This window comes from Hypomesus transpacificus, chromosome 18, assembly GCF_021917145.1.
Source record: "Hypomesus transpacificus isolate Combined female chromosome 18, fHypTra1, whole genome shotgun sequence".
Taxonomy (NCBI): Eukaryota; Metazoa; Chordata; class Actinopteri; order Osmeriformes; family Osmeridae; genus Hypomesus; species Hypomesus transpacificus.
Window position 1 is genome coordinate 10,140,262 of NC_061077.1, and position 19,517 is coordinate 10,159,778.

General features: G+C 47.4%; 1 protein-coding gene across 1 annotated transcript in view; it reads left to right on the forward strand.

Annotated features, from left to right (window-relative positions):
* Positions 1-222: 222 nt before the first annotated feature.
* Positions 223-19,517, forward strand: part of acap3a (ArfGAP with coiled-coil, ankyrin repeat and PH domains 3a) — a 46,899-nt gene continuing 27,604 nt past the window's right edge. The window contains exon 1 of the mRNA XM_047039366.1: positions 223-464. Coding sequence (XP_046895322.1) covers positions 418-464 — 47 coding nt within the window. The 5' untranslated portion in view covers positions 223-417. The remainder of the gene's footprint in view (positions 465-19,517) is intronic.

The window sequence follows — 19,517 nt, forward strand, 5'->3', positions numbered from 1 at the left end:
CTCAACCCACTCTCTGTAAAGGGTCATTGACTATTTCACCTGTCATGATGAAACTATATTAATCTTTCATACACTAAAATAAAAAAAGTATTAACCAACAAAGAATGTTGATAATACTGCGACATAAGTTGCATAGCCTGTTAAACAGCAGATGGCATTTATACTGAACTGAGCCAATGCAACATGCCATGCCTTGTAAGCCTGTACTGTTCTGTGCGCACCACTACAAGTTGGTCGACACTCACTCGCCAGCAGTCTGGCGGCTCAAGTGTTTAGTCTCTCTCATTGCGGAGTAGACTAGTGACTGCGAGGCGGGGAGAGGACCGCGGCTTATCGGAATACATATTTCCATTCTTCTATCGTTTATTTCGAGAAATGAAAGTTATACAGTAAGCTTGAAGACGTAACTAGCCCAAGATGACGGTGGATTTTGAAGAATGTGTCAAAGATTCACCCAGGTTCAGGTAAGAGAATGCTCTTTCTGTAGAGATTTTAGACTGCTGCACATCCGCTTGTTGAACGTATGCAAATTGAACAACATGAGAATGTTTAAATAGCCAATCGGTTTGTACAAACTGTACAAAATGGTATTTAACATGGCATTGGTATTATGTTTTGCATACGCATGTCTGTTTTGAATTTCCTACGAAAATAAGAATGTTTTCTTGCTGGGTATGCTTCTGCTATCTGAAATAGAAGACTTATTTGTAATCATATTATAAATAGACTTGGTTACAAAGAATTCTTTTTTTGTGCTTATCGGGACGACCTTGGGTAGGCTCATTTAGCTATACTGATTTGGCACAGTAGTGATGATATTGTATAGCCTAATGGATGAGTAACGGTTTGGCGCGAGGAAAAGGAATTATCCCTCCTGCTCTCACTAACACGTGTTGTTATGGAAAAAAGGCTATATTTACATTGAAAGACACATATATTGTCATCGGTGGTGTGGACACATAGTGGATGCTGATTTTACTTGTAGTGCACACCCATGGTGTTGCATTCAGGGCACAGCAACACGGGGCACTCTTTCAAGCCCCCTCATGACGCATGCATACCGTGTGTATCATGAGACCACAACAGTACCACTATCCGCAGTCTACATAAGGGTGTCCTCGCGATTATCGTCTGATAGAAACTACAGTATCATGTGCAACTTGTACTGTACGATTGACCATTTAGTGAGTCCAAAGTTGACTTGCATTCATAATGAAAATATATAGGGTATGGTAATATACCGTGTAATGAATGACTTAGGCTTGTATTGAGGAAGCTCCAGAGTCTTCTCAGGACCATAGTAGCCCATCGACCTGCTTGGTTGTAGATGTCGGTTCAAAGCAGACACTGATTGCAGGTGACAATGTGAATGTGGTGATGCATCTCGTGGTCTAAAGGCTAAATAGTCCTCAAGTAAGAGGCGTCACAACTGATTTGTGTTCATATCATAATTTAATGTGCAGTTCTCAGGGAGTTTCTCCCTCACAAAGGAAGCTTCAAACAGCATCACTAAGCACCATCGAGTGGATCAGAGGGGAAACGAGTGAGTCCCACGCATGCACAGCTTCATGCTCTGGCTGCGGTGCACTCATAGCACCAGAGGTTAGATAAATAACACAGGCATTCCTCTCAAGCCACATCCCTTCCCCAGACCTGGCTCTGGCTCCCTGTCTCCCTCCATCCTCCCCCCTCTCTGCTGCTTATGTGGAACCCAGGGCCCGTCACTCTTTGTGGGGTATCCAAGCCCCCTGCCTGCCTGCTTGCATGCCTGGTTGGGTCTTTTTACATGTATGTGTGTGCACAGCCGCAAAGCTCCCACAGATAGAATCTCTCCTCCAAATCAAAGACTTCCAGGCTTGGCAGCAGTACCTTAATGGGTGCCATGTGTGGCTGAGAGGCAGGTCTCAGTAAGTGCTGAGTGAAGGGTATTTACACAAACCTTCTCCCCATGTTTATGTGCTAAAGAGCAAGTCTAGCAACTAGAGTGGAGCTGTGGGATTGCATGGCCTGCAACGACCCACCTTCCAGGGATTTGTGGTCCTATCCCTCGATGGGTAATCCACTTCTCTGGTCTGAAAGGAACAAGAAGATGAAATTGTCTCCTCTGTCTGGCCATGGAATAAAAATAACTCTCTTCCTCACATGCAATGGTTGGCAAGAGATGTCTCATAAGCTAAAGAACATCAAACGCATCTGGTTGTTGTGTTCTCCTAAAACGGTTCTCCTAAGGTTATTTTGAGGATTTTTTGAAAAATAATGAATGTCAGAAACTGAATGAAGACCTTATTTTCCAATGGAGACAAATGGAGTGTGATGTCATCTAAAATGACCTTACTCAGATTCCAAAAAGAGAGCGCTTAAAAGAATATTCTCTCAGCCACTCCAACCACTAACAGGGCATTGAGTCCATATTCAAATTGCTCCTTTTGTAGAGCTAAAAGCGTAGCCTAAGTGTTGCGTAAGAACCAACCCCGAAGGTGGCTGATCGGAAGGAGGCAGGTCTAGAAACGAGGGACTCGAGTCTTTTCACAGTTGATACTTTAAAAGGCTTCGCACTTCTCACACGTATGAACACATGCAGGCCAAGAGTTCCGCAAGGTTGCACTCACACATATCTCACTGCTCACTCCCAGCCAGCGCGTCAAGACGCAGCATGGTCCTGTGTTGCCACTAGCGTCGCTACACTACGTCCTCGGTTCTGCGTTAGAGCCTGACACTCCTGTTGTCCTGGAGATGCTGCTCAGGAGAAGGTGCTGGAGTGACCACCTGACAGGCTGTAAAAAGGCATACAATCTCAACTAATCTCAACTCTGTGTACCCGCTGTTTGGTCGCTATGGATACCGGTGTGCCAGCAGACAGATGTGATGTAGCGTACTGTAGCAGCCGTGGCACAGCAACACTCCACATCTGTTTCTGGGAAGAGGTCCGTAATGGTCACACAGCCACAGGAATGTGTGTGTATGTGTTTGTTGCAGCACAACATTGGGAACATGCTACGTTTGTGTTGTTTGCCCTCCGCTGACATGTTAGTTTTAGGTCTCCCTCACACATGTTGTCAAGAGCCTTACTTTCACTTAGAGAAACTTTCATTTCACTAAGTCAGTAAACAAAGTCATATTTATAGCAAGTCACTAAGGAAGCACCTAAACTAATGTATTAAGTTAACAAAGATGAAAGGGTATTAATAGCATGTCTTAACATTTGATTCTAATGAGAACGATCTGCTGACAGACTGACCCTATTATTTGGTTTTATTTGGGTTGGGTGTTTGTACGCATTCAATGGTACGTTAATGAATGCTTCCTGTCTGTGTACTTGGGGCTGGGTACTCATTACGCTGACATCAGCCGCTGGAGAGAATAGCACTGATTTATACCTATCCTGTAGCCTCTGATGTTCTGTGGCTTGGACTGTGGTGATCCACTAGGGTCTCCCTCAGCAGAATGCTAGCTTTGTCCATGAAGAACTGTGCTTCCTTCCAAATGAGGACTCTTTTCATTCAAACTGAATGGCTTGTGACAGTGAGCTGCAAGTGTCCTTCCTACCCCAAGTAAACAGGACTGATGTGAGGCAGCCTTCATTAAGGGCGACGGTCTTGTCAGTGACTCATGCCGAGTAGGCCTGGTATAAGACAGCCTGTGACCTTTGACCCCCACGCTGTTTGTGCATCCCTGTCTTGTGTGAGGATGACTGGATGTGTGACCCAGAGTCAGATGAGAGAGGAGTGTGCCACATTCCAGGATATGCCTGCTCGAGAGGAATGCTGGGTATGTGGCACAACGTCCTGCTCTGTGACAGATGACAACACTATCCTCAGGTTACAGTTTCTGTAATGTGGAAAATACTGGAGACAATAATCTGGCTCTTCCCCATGCATCATTTTGAATCTATAGTACAGTAGATACAATAAACTGCTTTTGTGTGCATGTTTGGAATGTACAGGATGAGTAATTCCTTTTCTTCTTTTGGGTTTAGGTTGTGTCTCTGGTCATAAAGGAATTTACAGTATATTTATTCTCTGGCATTCATACTCTGTGTGATCCTAGAGAGATTAGACCACTATGTCAACAGTAGGACACTTGTTGACCATATAAACCCAGAATCTGGCCAATATTCCAGTCAGAATGGTGTTTGTTTTAGGAGATGGATTACAACAGTCAAATGTGTTTTCTCACAACCGTAATCTCATTTGCAGGTATTGATAACAATCTTGATATATCTCAGACAGACTGGGAGATGAAACATGGAGGTTCAAGAGCAGTCCCCTTTGTTCAGAGTTTGTCTGACCATGCGTCTGTTGTGTTATTTGTGAAGGCGCTGTTTTCTTCCTTTGCTGCCTCAGCTGCTCTGATCTGGGAGGCCTTCCTTGCTGCGTGGTCATGTTGCTTCTGCTCTTGTTCATACTGACCTCCTTCCATTTTGAATCTGTGTCAGCTTCCCTTGTGTTCCGCCAACCGTGCTCCTCCCTGCGCGGTGACTTTGGCCAAGGCCGGGGGATGCCTTTATGCTAATTTAGGGAGTCATGGCTCCAACACCAAGATGGCCATCAACTGCATGACAGCACACACAGTGATGCCTGCAACTGGTAGTCATGTTAAATTGTTAGCCTAAAACCATGTTTTGGATGTTTGAAGTCTGAGACAATGAGCGCGGCAGCCTATCTATGCCCTGTTTCGTGTCACTGCCTGTGTAATCTCTGCATTAGACAGATTGCATCCTCAGCTCTGCTACCATCCCTCCCACCCTTGCACGTTGTTTCTGCTATTTAAATTTTCTTCCCTTCTGGATGTAATTGTTAATGTGAGGCTGGCCTATAGCATTTTCACCATCTTGTTTAAGGTGTCACTGAGCCTGTGCAACTCAAGGTAATAAAAGCGATAGGGATTAAGTCAGCAGTTTGACAGTGTGTCCTAATCAGGGATTAGCCCACATTTCTTGGCTTTTCAATCCCAGCATGGTGAGGTGACTCACCTGGAAACTGGTGACAACCCCTCTAGTGTCACTCTTGGGGGGAAGGGTGTATCAATCTCAAATACATGTAGCAATATAGTACTGTTGTCTCTCTCACCATGTCAGAATACAAGACTGCTGGGCTCTCTTTCAGAAGGGAGTCATTGCCCGCTAAAGAAAAGTCTTTCATCTTCTTCAGAGGGGCTGAGATGAAGACCTTGTGCCAGCTGGGTGCCTCATCTTTTGCTTACCAGTCTCTCTGTCTCTCCCAAGCAATGTAGGGCAGCCTTCAGAAGATCTCTTCAGCTTGATTACTGGAGTGTTTGAAGGATATCCTTTGTAGCAGGTTTGTCTTCACAAGCGCGACGGGTCCAGGAGGAATGTGTAACGGTGTAGGGCCTTTGAAACAAGGTGTGCTTCTGGTTTTAACACAGCAAACTCTTCTGTTAGGGTTAATCATGGACATGGACAATATCATTTATAAAACGTAGGCTTAAGTCCCTTTTGGAGTCCCTACAAACAACTGTGAAAATGTGAAGTGATCATAAAACCATTTTCCTAAACACCGAGGTATTGGTATCTTTTTCTATTATTTGCTGCTCATTAAATGGTGATTTTGTGCATCTTTAAGGAGGATGAACTCTCTCTGGGTGTCTGGAGACCCAGCGATGATGTCATCTCAGGTCTTTGTGTTTGGTGAGGGGCACCGCATGAGTCCTGGCTGTCCCTCTCATTTTTTGTGTGATGAATAGCAAGACGTTTCACACACAGGGAGACAAAGGCAGTGGTGGCGAGCACTGCATTCTGAACAGCCTGCTAATCTACCACTACAGGACATATCCTTAGAGGTGACAAAGAGACCTGGGAGTAGCGCCAGGACAAACACAGACCTGCTCGCCTCCCTCCGTTAGTCGACGCAGGAGGAGTGTGTGAACAGTTTATTAAGTTCCGGTAAATGTAATTACCTAACCGTATGACTGTCACTCTCCCTCTCTGTTCTGGACTCCCTTTTGAACTCAACCTCCCTGTGTTACCACAGGCTGCATGCAGTGTTTAAGTCTTTCAATCTGTTTTAACGGATGCACACCCAGCCTTAAATGATGGATGAGAATGACAGGCATTGGTATTCTCCTCACACCACGGCCCTGTGTTCCTTGAAGCGGCGTTGACTGATGATGGGTGGGGAGGCGGGGAGGAGCTGCAGACAGCAGCAGTGCAGGACCCGCTCACGTCGCTGCACAGATCAGGAGTTATGGAACAGAGGAACCTTGTTTTTCATCTCTGCTCTGTGCAGGCTCTGCTGGTTCTGCTGTACTCCTGTGCTCTTTGTCTTGCTGTCTGCTTCTTAACATTAGCCATGACTCAGCATTTGTTTTTCGCATCGGATTTAGTTTATCTGGCCCCAACATCTGATCTCAATTCAATGTAGATATCAGATATCTCTCATCACTTTTCTCTTCGCCTGTATCAAAAGGGCTCCAATTTCACCTTGAGACGCACTCAGTCATGTGTTTCTTCATGGGAGAGCTGAGCTACAGCTAACTCATTCTCCTTAGTACAACAACAACTGGAGCTACATGATTGAAGTTCATAGGGATGGTATGCATAACAAAATGAAATGGACGGGTGAGTTTGATAGCAAATAGATTTCCGGAGCATCAGGATTAGTGAGGAATATCTAGGAGGCCAGCCTCCACCCTTGCTAACCTCTCACAGAGGGAGTTAAGCCTGCGCTGCAACGTGACTGTCCAGGGACAGTCGAGCTGTTCAAATGGGCCATAATTCAGGGGTAATATAAATAGTCTGACTAATGCCCCTAGTGGATTAAGCATACTAGAGCCTGGTGATTTACTACAAGAGACTGCGATACAGGAGACTTGTGTATAGGAGGCTACACTAAAGCAGAACGTCCAACAGAGAGAGGTGACATCCATCCTGTGGGCCTGTGGGTCTCTGACCTTCGCTGTTTCTTCTATGATTTTCATGCTGTCTTCGTCGATGAATATTTTTCGAGGCGTAATTACTTTAATACATTACTGTCTTTTCCTCTTTACATGGTTACAGATATGATAAATGTCCATCTGGTTTTCACATTAGCATCTTTGTATCATCCTTTATTTCACTGACCATATTTTACTAAAAGATAATTGGAAACATGTCCAATTTCCTGCGGCTGACCCTCGCCTCCATGAGTCTAATATCTCCAGGGCTCATCCGTAGGGCTGTTTAGATCAGGCTGTGTGTGTGTGTGTGTGTCCAACAGGGTATAGAGCATGTGGGGCACAACCCCCTCCCGGGAGGGCAGGAAGAGACCAGGCGCTCTTGGCTTCTCTCTGCTTCTCTCTGGATGAGTAATGTGCCAGCTGATGTGAGGCCCACAGATAGAGGAGTGCTGGAGCTGGGTGTGGTGACCTGTACTGTGAGGTCTAGAGTGTACGCCTCCAGTCTCCACGGTGTCCTCTAGAAACACACAATTCTGTATCAGGTCACAGGGACCAGCTTGATTTACGAGACAGTGCTATACAGTACATGGGCTGGCTGGATGACTCGTGGGTGATTTCTGTAGATCTTGGCTTGATGCTTCATACATATAGCCCCAAGGACCAGTCTGTTGGATGATTGTGTGTGACTGTGTGTGATTGTGTGTGTATTTGACTACATATATGCTGGTAATAAATCGGGTTTAAAATGAGGGGGTTATTTTCCAGGTGTGTCGACATCGCCCACCCACCAGCACGTCCCAATCCTCACTGTCATCCCCCTGTGGAGCAGGAAAGGAGGGGCTTCCTATGGAAAGGCTCTGATTGCATGGTAGATCTATATCCCAGACTGCTCAATAGGCCTGAGTGATAGGAGAATTGGGATTTGATGTGAAACCTGGATATTGAATGTGAGACACAGACAGAGACAGGGAGCAGTAGAATTAGAGAGGCACTGATTCAGCGGATCTACATTCCGGGTCCATGTACACAGGTTCTGGATCCGGTTGGGTTCTGAAATGCTGAATCACATGTGTAACCCAGACCAGCATCTGGTTGTGATTTGGCCCATCCCTCTTTCCCTCTTTCCCTCTCTCTCTCTCTCCCCCCTCTCTTTCGCTCTCACTCTCCCCCCTCCATTCTGCCTTCCAGCGAGGCAAGCGGGGGCTGACTTCCCAGAGCAGTCAGGAAATGCGTCAACCCTCTGAAATATTAAAGAGAGCCCAGAGTAGAGGGCACCGGGGGAGACGGCCCTGCTGAGGCCCAGACCTCCGACGCCTGGCCTCTCTTTTCCTTTGGGAATCACCACTCACCACAGGGTCCTCAATGTCTCCATTCTCTGTTAGTAGTTCATACATGTTCATGATACAGCGGTATGAAATGTCAGTAACATTCATTTTTACTTGACACTTGTCTGCTAACAGCTCATGGTATTCGAGACATACCCATAAAATATCAAATAATTGTGTTCTTATTACTAGTCTATCATCAGTGTACTCAATGTCTTTACATTGGTGTCCTCGTTGGTCGGTGTGGTTGTTTCCCCCCCTGAATGAAGTCATTAACTGTTGTTTTCTAGCCTTTGTTGATGTTTGTGCTAGTAGTCTCCTGAGAGTCCTTGCTTCAGAGTGGAGGCCAATGAGCCATGACTGGAGAGGTTGTTAGTACAAAATCCCTCCTTCAGTCCTCCTCCTGGGAGCAGCTGGAATGAGATGTTTTGTGTAATCTTTTGCTTTATTAACTGAAAAAACACCTATTCCATCCCCTTATTTCATCCTAACGTAGTACACGTCAAAACAGCTGTTGTTGATTGTTGTGGTTCACTCCTTTGGATCACTTCCATCCTCACGTGTGGCAGGTTTCTGACCGGTGTCTTTCAGTCATATGTCCTGCAGATGTTTAGTGAAGGGGGTCTGGTCACGGGAGGTTATCAGCTTCCTGGTCGTCTGGTCTGTCGGCTGACTAAGGGCCACACTAAGGGTCACACAGGAGACGACCAGGATGAGGTCAGGGGTCAGGGTACGGAGCACAGGAAACACCTGGTGGAAGGAGGGGAGGCTGACACTGCAAACCACCTCTGTTATCTCTAGGTCTTAGTCTAGGAAAACATCCCCACCGACGCTATGGATCAGCGACCAGCAGGAATGGTCTGCGTGACATATAATTGTTTATTTGACACATCCAGTCCTGTTCCAATCCGAGCATTTTGACTGGTGGCATTATCTGAAAGGCTCAGCAACAAATGGTTGACGGTAGCAAATGCTTTGCACTCTTCGAGTAAAATCGGCTCTTTCTCTAAAACATAAGCTGTGTCTGAAAGCTCAATCTCCAAAAAGTTCTCAGACAGGAAAGAGCTGAATGCTTCACAGGTCTGGTATGTCTTTCTAGTTCAAGCCAAGCGGCATGTTTAGCCCACAAAAATGCCGGGAAGACTCCCAGCCCAGCTCTGGACAGTCATCATGGCTGTTGAAGAGGGAATTTCACTTGGGGGAATTCAGCTTTTTCACTCAAATGTCAGAGAATGGAAGGGTGATGGAGCTGCTCTGGACTTATACGCCCAGCCCGTAAGCCATACTGCCAGCCTAATGAGCTGGTCAGAACAAGGCGGGCAGCCCGTGTCTGTGGACTTCATTGTCTGCCTCCCCACAATGGAACTCTGTTCCTATTCTCACAGCCAAGTCTTTTACGCGTACGCTCGTGTCTGTGTGTGTGCTCCCTCGTCTACCCTATATCTTCATTGACATTTTTCCTTGTTGGAGTCATGTCGACCACCTTGTGTTAATGTAAACCCTCTCCACCAGCCGAGACGCTTCATGTCCGGAGCCTTCTTTCGCTGCCAGATTTTCCCTCTTTCTCACTGTACCATCAGCTTTTCGCGCTCAGCCGTCTGGAACTGGTCAATCTAACCCTCACATTCTCAGTGCTTCTGTGATCGATGGGACATCCAGTAAAAGGGCTGTGACGTCGGAGCAGTGATGCTGGGAGAGTCTCTGGGACTGAATGCCACAGGGCATCATGAAGCAGCCCAGCGTGCTGAAAGGGTTAACCTCTGTCACACTTCCTCATACATGACAGCCTTTGTTAGGCAGCTCTGCTCCCTGTCTGAAGTGCCATTTCCCCATGGGCTCTGGCCTAATTGCCTGGCCCCTGCACTGACACAAGGGGGGTTAGGGTGCAGAGCTAGCTAGCTGCATAATACAGCCAGCTGGTTAGTCATGTCGCCTAATGACAGCCAACTACTAATAACCTCCTCTCTAAGAGCATTGATTATTCTTTAAAGAGGTCTTAGCTGACACATGTCTTCCACACTGGGGGTTTGAGATTACTCCAGGACAGTGGGGAGTTATTTTGGATAACATTTAAATGCCAGTGATATTTCCATCTACTTTATGCCTAATATCCGAGACAACACACTTGTCTGTAACCATGGCAACTGGCCATGGCTAATGAGAACAGCAGGACGCCCTAATTGGTCATCTGGTTGGTAATATGCAGCAAGCTTTCTGCCATTGGCCAAGAGGTATGGGAAGATATTCCATACACATGTTGAGGTTAGAAATTTAACCTCTACAGTATTCATTTTTCAATTACAGGCTGTTGCATCAGACACTTCCACATCTTCCTGCAGTCTCATCACATGATCTCTCTCACAGTCAGTCACGTTGATTTCCTCCACACTGGAATATCCTTCTGAAAGTGTGAGTGAAAACAGGATAAACAAAGCCTCCAATGACCATATGACAGGTCAGTCCCACAGTCCTATGTGCTTTCCACAATGATTTCACCACAATCACACAATACAAGGTCATGGCTCCAGGGCTGGGGGCTCCTTGTGCTTGCTGGCTGGGGTCCCATTCATTGTGTGAGTCTCGGCCGTGTTCCACTCTGACTGCCAAAGCAAAACGCTGTCAGCAGGAGGGTCAGGAGAGTGAGCAACACATGGCTGCTTTGGAACAACACTATTATTGGCTAGGTTTTTATTAGTCAATGACCATTCACCATATATCCCCCCTACTGTGATTTACATAGAAGTGCCTGAGTGACGCATAGTGCGTGGGTCTCATTCTGTTCACATTGTACCGTTTCTGATAATCGACTGTACTGCATGCCTGTCCTGTATGCTGCCAAGTGCCAGGCGTAGCTTGTGAGTGTCGTGATTTATTGACGGTTAATCTGTTAAATCTCGGATATCCCTCCACCCAAAAGCTCGTCTTGAGCCCCACAGATTCCTGGTGTCGAGAAGGAGAGAGAATGTTGACATTGACAGGTGGCTGACCGCTGAGGCTGCTGTGATTTACAACGCCTGATCCAGATCATTTACCTTCCCACAGGAAGTAACAGAATTACCTGTAAACGTTGTTATTACACTGGAAGGACGCGATTGATTCACCAAGCTACGCTACAAAAGATTGGGTCTCATTGGAGAAAATGTAAAACGTTTGTTAAACAAGCACAAACGGAGGCAGTGAAGTATCAATATGTCCTTCAGTACCATTCCTCTTTCATTTGCCTCCATGTTCTCCAAACCGTGAGCTAGTTGGTGTTTTTTAGATCTTGGAGCCTGGAGGGGAGATGCAGCTCGTGTGTATGCAGAGAGCTCTCTCATGGCTCCCGTTCCTCCAGCATGCTGATGACTCACCTGCATGTGGCCCAAACAGAGATGATAAACACAGGCTACCGGGCTCAAGGGATGGCAAGCTGTTGATATGATTCTGCCTACGTAGGGACCAGGAAATAGACACACAGGCATCATGCAGTAGCCATTTCCTGCTATATTGTAATGAGGCTCAGGAAGGATGCTACAGGTCAGTGAGCCGATGGCCTGCTAGCACCCATCCCATTACCCCCCCCCCCCCCCCCCCCCCCCCCCCCCCCCCCCCCCCCTCTCCCTGTCCTGTTGAGGCATCCTTTAGAGGCTTCGCACAAACAGACGTCCTCCAGCCACACAGTTCCAAATATCAGCCTATTCCCAGATAAGAACTGGCCCTGTCCCGCTCTGAGACTGACAGCCTGCCTCTGTTAACTGTCAAACCCTCAGGGACCCTCTACAGAATGTCCTTGCTATCAGGTTAGTAAAACTGTTTGAGAAAGAAACAAAGAGAAAATCATGATTTGTGTAGACCACCAAAGAGGTGTTATGTGGTCTTTTGTAATCAATGTGACAAGAGAAAAGTTGTTTTGATATGGGTTGCCTGGGAAATTAAGTGCTAAATAAAAGCAGTTGGCTATTGCATGTATTTAGACATCTGTTATCTGTCATATTATTATCTATATCCTTAGACAAATATCTAGATTTTGGATTACGCTATCTCATCTTAATTTCAGTGAGACTACCTTTTCTTGGTGTTTTAAACACTGGGAAGAACAAATACTGAAAAGAGCGGGAAAACAGCCAAGCTGCAGCTTCTCTCAGCAGTTGCTGTCATTCATGACAGTGGTCCCACTCACAAGCTCTTTTGGTATGTGGAGACTGCTGAACACACACACACACACACACAAACACACACACAGGGTGACTGTGGCTTTTGGCAGGCTAACCCTGATCATTTTCCCAGTTTGTCCTCTGTGCAGCATGAGACTGTATGAATATGGAGAGCAGGGGCAGCTTCTCTCTCCTTGGGGGTTCGGTCACCCTAACAGGGTCACATGAGGGTCACACCCGGGTCACTGCATGGGTGACAGAGATATGGTGCATGTCACTAATTAGCCTATTAAACACTATTGATGAATTAGCTTGAGTTCCGTAGCGTTTGGTCAATAGAAGAGCAGTAATTGACATCTGATTGACAGCTGGTTCTGGGGTTTTCTGTTATATTTTAGACATACTAGTGGTTCATTTTGTATATTGGTGTGTTTAGCACAGCCAGACCAGACCCAGGTTAAATTACTCCTACTTTAGACCTCCATAAATCTTTTGCAAAATGTGCACTGTCAACAAGTCATGTTCAAATTAGCTGCTGGACCAAACGTTCTTTTTCTGACTCTCCAGTACCGATCTTTTTGGTTTTAATGACCAGCTCTGGCAAGCGTATTAAAGGAACAGGGTTCACATGAGCCAGAGAGAAAGCTTGTTTGGTTTAAATGTCTCAGCTAAAGAATGTGTCTCTGTTCTCTTCTCCATGGGCATATTGAGAAGATGGGATGCATGTGGTCAGATTAAAGGGGAATGTTTAGCCTGGGCTGGAGTGACAGTGACTGCCTGGCTTCCCTCTCTGACTGTGAACCGTTGGCTGTTAGACACCGCCAGAACTATCGTCTCTCTCCCAGGGCAGAACTAAAACCATGTGCACGTGTTGTTCAAGGCCCAGCAAGATACTTGGCCAGTTCCAGTGATACAGTATAGCAGTTCCTTCATAACAGCAGGCAGAGCAGGCTGTTATGTTTTAAAAAAAGGAGGAGGGCCGGCTGATTCACATTTTGTTTCCAACTTCTCAAAAGCAAACACCATTGGGCAAGGATATGTCATGTGCTCTCTGATACCCAATGAATGGATAGCTTACAAGGCAGTTCAAAAGAACACAGAATAGTATTCTTTTCTCAAATAACTCAATTTCAGCCTTGATTCAGCACCAAGTAGTGTATTCTGCTCTTTCTAAGGAGTCCAGGCACACAAAGCCTTGAGATCTCCCACTCTGATGTTGTAAGTGCTGGAGGTAGGGAGTGGTGGTGAAGCATGGCAGTGCCACAGCAGACCAGGGCAATGCAGAGGAGGGCGGGGGTGCAGCGGTGATAGGAAAGGAGGGGTGCAGAAATGCAGACAGGCTCAAATTCAAGCCCAGCAGGCGGGCTGCCGTCGTTAGTGGAGACGGCAGCCCAGATATCTCCTGCTCCAGTAAAAAGCCAGCATGTTGATTTTGGAGAGGTCAGCGTTCAGTCAGGCGTGGAATAGACTCTATGGGCCAAAAAGAAAAAGAGAGCGAGAGAGAGAGAGACCCCCCTCTCTGCACTACACCCTCCTTATCCTCTTTCCACCCCTCTGAATTCAGACAGACAGAGCGCTGGATTAGTTAGGTTGTGGAGAGGACTCTTCATAAGGCTGCTGCTCAGTGGACTGGGCTGTACTGATGATGTATCGGTGTTTAGAGCTCTCTGTCAGGTCAAAGTGAGCTCAGCTGGTCTCTGCATGCAAATAAGCTCCAAATCATGTCCCACTGGGGGCCTATGGGAATTGTGTGTGGAGGAAAACACAGACACATGGTGTGTTTTCACATCCACTTACACGCAACTTTCAGTTTGGTGGAGAGAAGCTTGTTTGCTTTCTGACTGCAGGCTGTCAATCTCACAAGGTGGGCCACATCCTTCTTAGGCGTCTGTCTTGATGCATGACAGTTACACAAGTCTAAATAAACACACATACACACACACACACACACACACAAGCACTCGCACATGACTATCTGGGGCATACAGAGAATGATAACTGAGGTTCTTTCCCAGTCTGCTATGGAGGCCTGGCAGAATGGTAGATGTAGGGATGGTCAAGGATGATGTCTCTGACTCCTGTCTGCCAGGAACTGAGATCATCAGGTCTGGGAAGTGATGGTGCCCTGAGGATTCCATCATGTAGGCTGCTATATGACCACTGTTACTGCATCTGGCAGGTACACGTATGTACAATGTGGAACAGGAAAATGTGTTTGCACCATAAGCAATATGGTAAAATATACAGTAATTTAAATGTTGACATTAAAAGGTTGCTGAACTGCCCCAGTTGTGATGTCTCTTGTAGTCTCCTTCTGCTACAGCCTGGGAGGTGAATGAAGTGTGTGTGTGTATTGAATGGAGTGTGTGTTGAATGGGGTATGTGTTGAATGGGGTATGTGTTTGAAAAAACCGTTACAAGAGGTTAAATCTCTGGACATAACTCTGAGCTCCTGTCAGAGCTTCTCATTCCTTTGCTTGTCTGGGAGGGAGGGAGGGAGGGAGGGAAGGAAGGAAGGAAGGGGGGAGGGAGGGAGGGAGGGAGGGAGGGAAGGGGGGAGGGAAGGGGGGAGGGAGCAAAGGAGGAAAGGGGGGGTAGGGGCATTTGGCTGCCTATTTTAGGACTGTTTAGGCCCCCAGCACCCCAAGCACCTGTACCCCCAGGGACCCCAGTACCTCAAGTCCCTGTGAGGATGAGTTGGGTCTACTGGGTATACTAGAGAAGCCTGTCAATGTCACTTTAGTCTGATTTCTTTTCACAGCCCCCCAGAGACTCTGGGGTTTAGCTGGCATTCTGCGTAACCATGTAGGTGGCTAAGAGTCATGGATGGTAGGCAGGAAATGACTTACTAACCCAGATTTTCTTATCGAGATCCTGTTAAAATTGCACAGTTGTTTAGATGTCAGGCTGTTGTTTTATATCTGCCCCTCAGCATTATTGTCTAATGCCTGATTCAGACCAGATTGAATTTCTCAAACTCTGCTTGATGCAACAGGACCATGTGGCCATGGAAGGAAATAATAGGCTTGTTTTATTTTGTGCCAAATGAAAATATTTTCGATCTGAACATGGACAAAATGTGGACCATATCAGAGTCATGCACAGGCACACATTGTATTGAAACTAGCAAAAAATGTAAGACATACGTCATGCATGAGATATCAGGCTACAGAATACAACTGTGGATGTTAGTTTTTTTTTTTTTTTTAGGGGGGGCGGGCTGCAGGTGTTTAATCCATCGCCTGGGAAACAGGATGAATTGAGTAGTTGCCATTCAGCTGTTGGCTACTTGTGGATTTGGCTCATGAGGATAGAATGGGGGATGGTAGGGATGACATACTGTGCTAGCTGTGCAGGACTACAGGGAGACCGTAAACACATCTCCTGGGATGTGACAGACCTCCTCAGTACATTCTGTACAGTGCTACAGTGCTGACCACCCGACACATCCTACTGATGGGATGAAGAGGGGCTTTTGTCCTGACATGTCCTGAACATGTCGCTTGTCAAAGGGAGATGTTGCATCCATGACAGTTTTCTGCTTGGCCTCCTGTGAGGCGGTAATCGAAGCATAAATGAGTCATTATTGCCCCGGCAGATGCGTCAGCCCTGTGAAGCCATCGGTGCAGATGTGTGTGTGTGGAACAACGTCTGGGGCCTGGGAGTCTAGTTTAGCAGAGCGTTAAGCTGAGCTGTGTTCACTCACTGCGGGGCTTCATACTGTAGCTCCATGAAATAAGAAAGAGGCCTTCAAGTGATAGGACGAATGGGCTGAGTGTGCTAAAGGTGACATGGTCTCGATTATTTCAATTGACACGAAACAAGATACGAGGCCATTTAGGGGACCACTCAGGATCAAGTCAAGTCACACACAAATCACAGGATTATTATTTTCGAAGGAAGGAAAGAACATTTTGTGAGCACATTAGAGCATGTTGCCCTCTTTAAAAAGAACAGTTTGAGCTGGATGTTGAGTCAATGACCTGGCATAGCTGGGGGCAGCGTGCAGTCTGCTGTGTGAGACCAGGCAGTGGTCTACCAAGCCAAGGACTGATCCAGATGCGAATGGGCAGGGCCGAGGCACTCAGAGGAGGGCTGCTAGGAATATCCAGGCGGGCAGGGCTGCTGGCTGCTCAGTGGAGCTAAAGAGAATAGACCTTGCCTCTGGGACCCCACCCCCACCCCCACCAATAACCCTTTCAGCCATGCACCACAGCCTCAATTAGGGCTCTAAAGCAATCAATATTCGAACAAAAATGCTGTCATCCTCCCAGACAGACAGGAAGTGGGTTTGTCACAAAGGGGTCCCTAGATGGGGCCAGCCCTTCCCCCTGCCTGGCCCCACCTTCCGCACCACCACCCCCACCACCCCCACCACCCCCAAGCAGCCCATTCACACCACTGAATATAAGCCCACTCTTGTTGGATGACAAGTTTAGAGGAGATTAAAGATATTGAGCTGTGAAAAGAGAAAGCCAGATTGGCATCAAACAGCACGTTGATTACAAAGGATCATTTCAAGCCAACAGTCAGTCACTGACCCAGCTGTTCTACCCTCTCCCATTAGTATGCTGGCTCTGTGGTAGAGCGGCGATGGCTCTCATTGGTTGACTCCCTCCCCACCGGGCCTTCGTCCATTTGGCTGTTGTGCCTCAGCTGGCGCTGGGTATGAGGCTGACTATCGGCTCACTGTCGGCTCACTGTCGGCTGTGTTTAGGGGTCACTACCTGGGTCTGGTCTGGCTGCCTCCTCATCCGCCCACCTGCTCATCAGCCATACAGACCACCAGCTCTGCACAGCCCCTCCCAAACCTCCGTCCTCTGGGAGCTCTCTGTTCAGCTGCCTCCTCTTTCCTCCAACACCCGGCCTGCATGCTGCCGACGGGCCAAGCTTACCAATGAGATGGATGGGGGACAAGGAGAGAGCAGGCCGCACTTTGAAATGAACAAGTGGCGCATGTTAGACGATTTTCTTTCGGAGGATGGGCCAAGGAAAGCACCACAATGAAAGAGTTGACTTTGTTTATTAAATCGAGCTGCTCGGATCAGGTCACCACAACAGGCAGAGTGGTTGGCATGAGTGAGAAACATGTCTCTCAGATGGACATTATATACATGAGCTGGACCATACAAATATAGTAACCACCAAAACATGTCCTTAAACGGTACACATTCCACAACTTCAGGCACAGGATAAAAACGCACAGGTGATGTGGTCATAGCTCATTGTGTATACTATTTTCTGCATGTCGCTCTTTCCAAAGGTTAAAGTGCACATTCTCCAATCTATATGTGTGTTGTCACAAGCCCACTGCGTGACCTATTGACCACAGCAAGAGACAACCTCACATATGTATAGAAAACCTGTGTATCAGCCTACAAATGAAGAGTTTCATGCGGAGTAAACAGGCCTGGCTTAATGGAAGCTCATCATCCTTATGTACAATGTGAACATCTCGCATGGCCCACGGAACAACATGTCTGCATGCACTCTAGCCCTCTGAAGGAAAACCAGCCTGGAACTAGTCTGTTCAGTTCTGCAACTAGTGCCCCTTCATGTCTACCCAGACTGTTACCATGTGAAACCCGTTAGGATTCCAAAGTGGCCGGCGTAGTGAGAGACAGGGGTGCTGTGTGTGGAGTGGTTTGGCCCAGTAAACAGTCCCTCAGCCCCTAGTGAGGAGACAGGGGTGCTGTGTGTGGAGTGGTTTGGCCCAGTAAACAGCCCCTCAGCCCCTCAGCTCTTCCTCTGGGGACGCTCAGTCAGCGTGTCAGTGGGCCAGGAGCTGCTGGAGCCAGCTGACTCAGCACGATCTGGGTGTTTATTATGTTCCACAGTGCTCCAGATCTGAAGTCTTCCATGACTGAAACAAACACTTCCAGACTCATGCCTCCAGCTTGTAGCGTTGCTCCTCGAATGTGCCCAAACATGTTCCAAAAGCCATGCAATGTTCATTTATTTTTTATCAGGCACCTAGATCAAGCCATTAAGCCTGTAGGGCTGAGGAAGGGTTAGTGATGTGGATGACACTCCGCGGTCTAAGGGTGTTTATTGCTGTTAAGTGACATCATCTATTGATGAGGTGTGAATGGCCGTCGCTCCATTGATTAGTTGACTCCTTACGTGGGGGTGGTTAACTAGGGACTGGACAGCCTTGTTCTGGTGTTGTGTTGTTGTGAAGCGTGCCGGCGTGTGTGGGGGTTCGCACACAACAAGGACCATGGCCCATTTAGGGGGTTGGTTACCATGGCAACGGGCCTGGGGGCTCTGAGTGCATCCATGATGGGAGTCATGTGCAGTCAGACGGGGAGGGGGCTGGGGGCGGGTCAGGGCCCGGAGGGCGAGGCGGAAGGGGGAGCAGCTGTCCCCCAAGCCAGCCCCCATCCACTTGGAAGACACATCTGGAAGGCTCACAGCTGGAGGTTCTCCATCCATGCTAGGCAAGCTAGCTCCTCTGCTGGGCTGGGTGCCGTGTGGAGGAAGGGGCTGCCACAAGTCTAACTAACTCAACCCCCCCTGGCCTATTCCACATCACTTTTGGATGGAAATATTCTTGAGCCCAGCTTGACGATGTCTGTATAGTCACTAGATTGTTCAGATAAGGTATAGAGAGATCTTTTTTTTAAATAAGTGCTCATACTCAAGCAAGCAGCAGTAGTGTGTGATTTTATTTTCAGCTGCTTTTCTGCTTTAATGTTTGATATTCCAAATGTTCCATTCAAAAGCAGACACCCTGTCAAGGTGCCTCCAAAATGCTCAAACTGGGCCTCCACAACAGCATGCATTGCCTCTCAGATCTGGATGATCACATTTAAAAAAGGCCTGTTACAAAGTGACATCAGCTATGAAAACATTAGGATCTGCTTGCACAAGTGGTATCACTGGGTGTGGTTGGTGAACATGTACAAGGGGGATTAGCTAAGGTTAGGAAAGCACAGAGCCATGTGTCGGATGACGTATCGATTGGCTACGAGTCCAGTCTACTTAAGTCGGAGCACTTTCAGATACTTCCTGTCCTTGGGAGCGGTTTTGCTCCGGTCCAATGGGGATATAGAGGGGGAAAGCCGAGGGGGAAGACAGGAAGAGGAGAGCATCGGCTGTCGTTCTTCTCCCCAGCCCGCTGGAGCACAGCCAAGCACCCTGAGCCACCCAAGGCCAGAGGGAT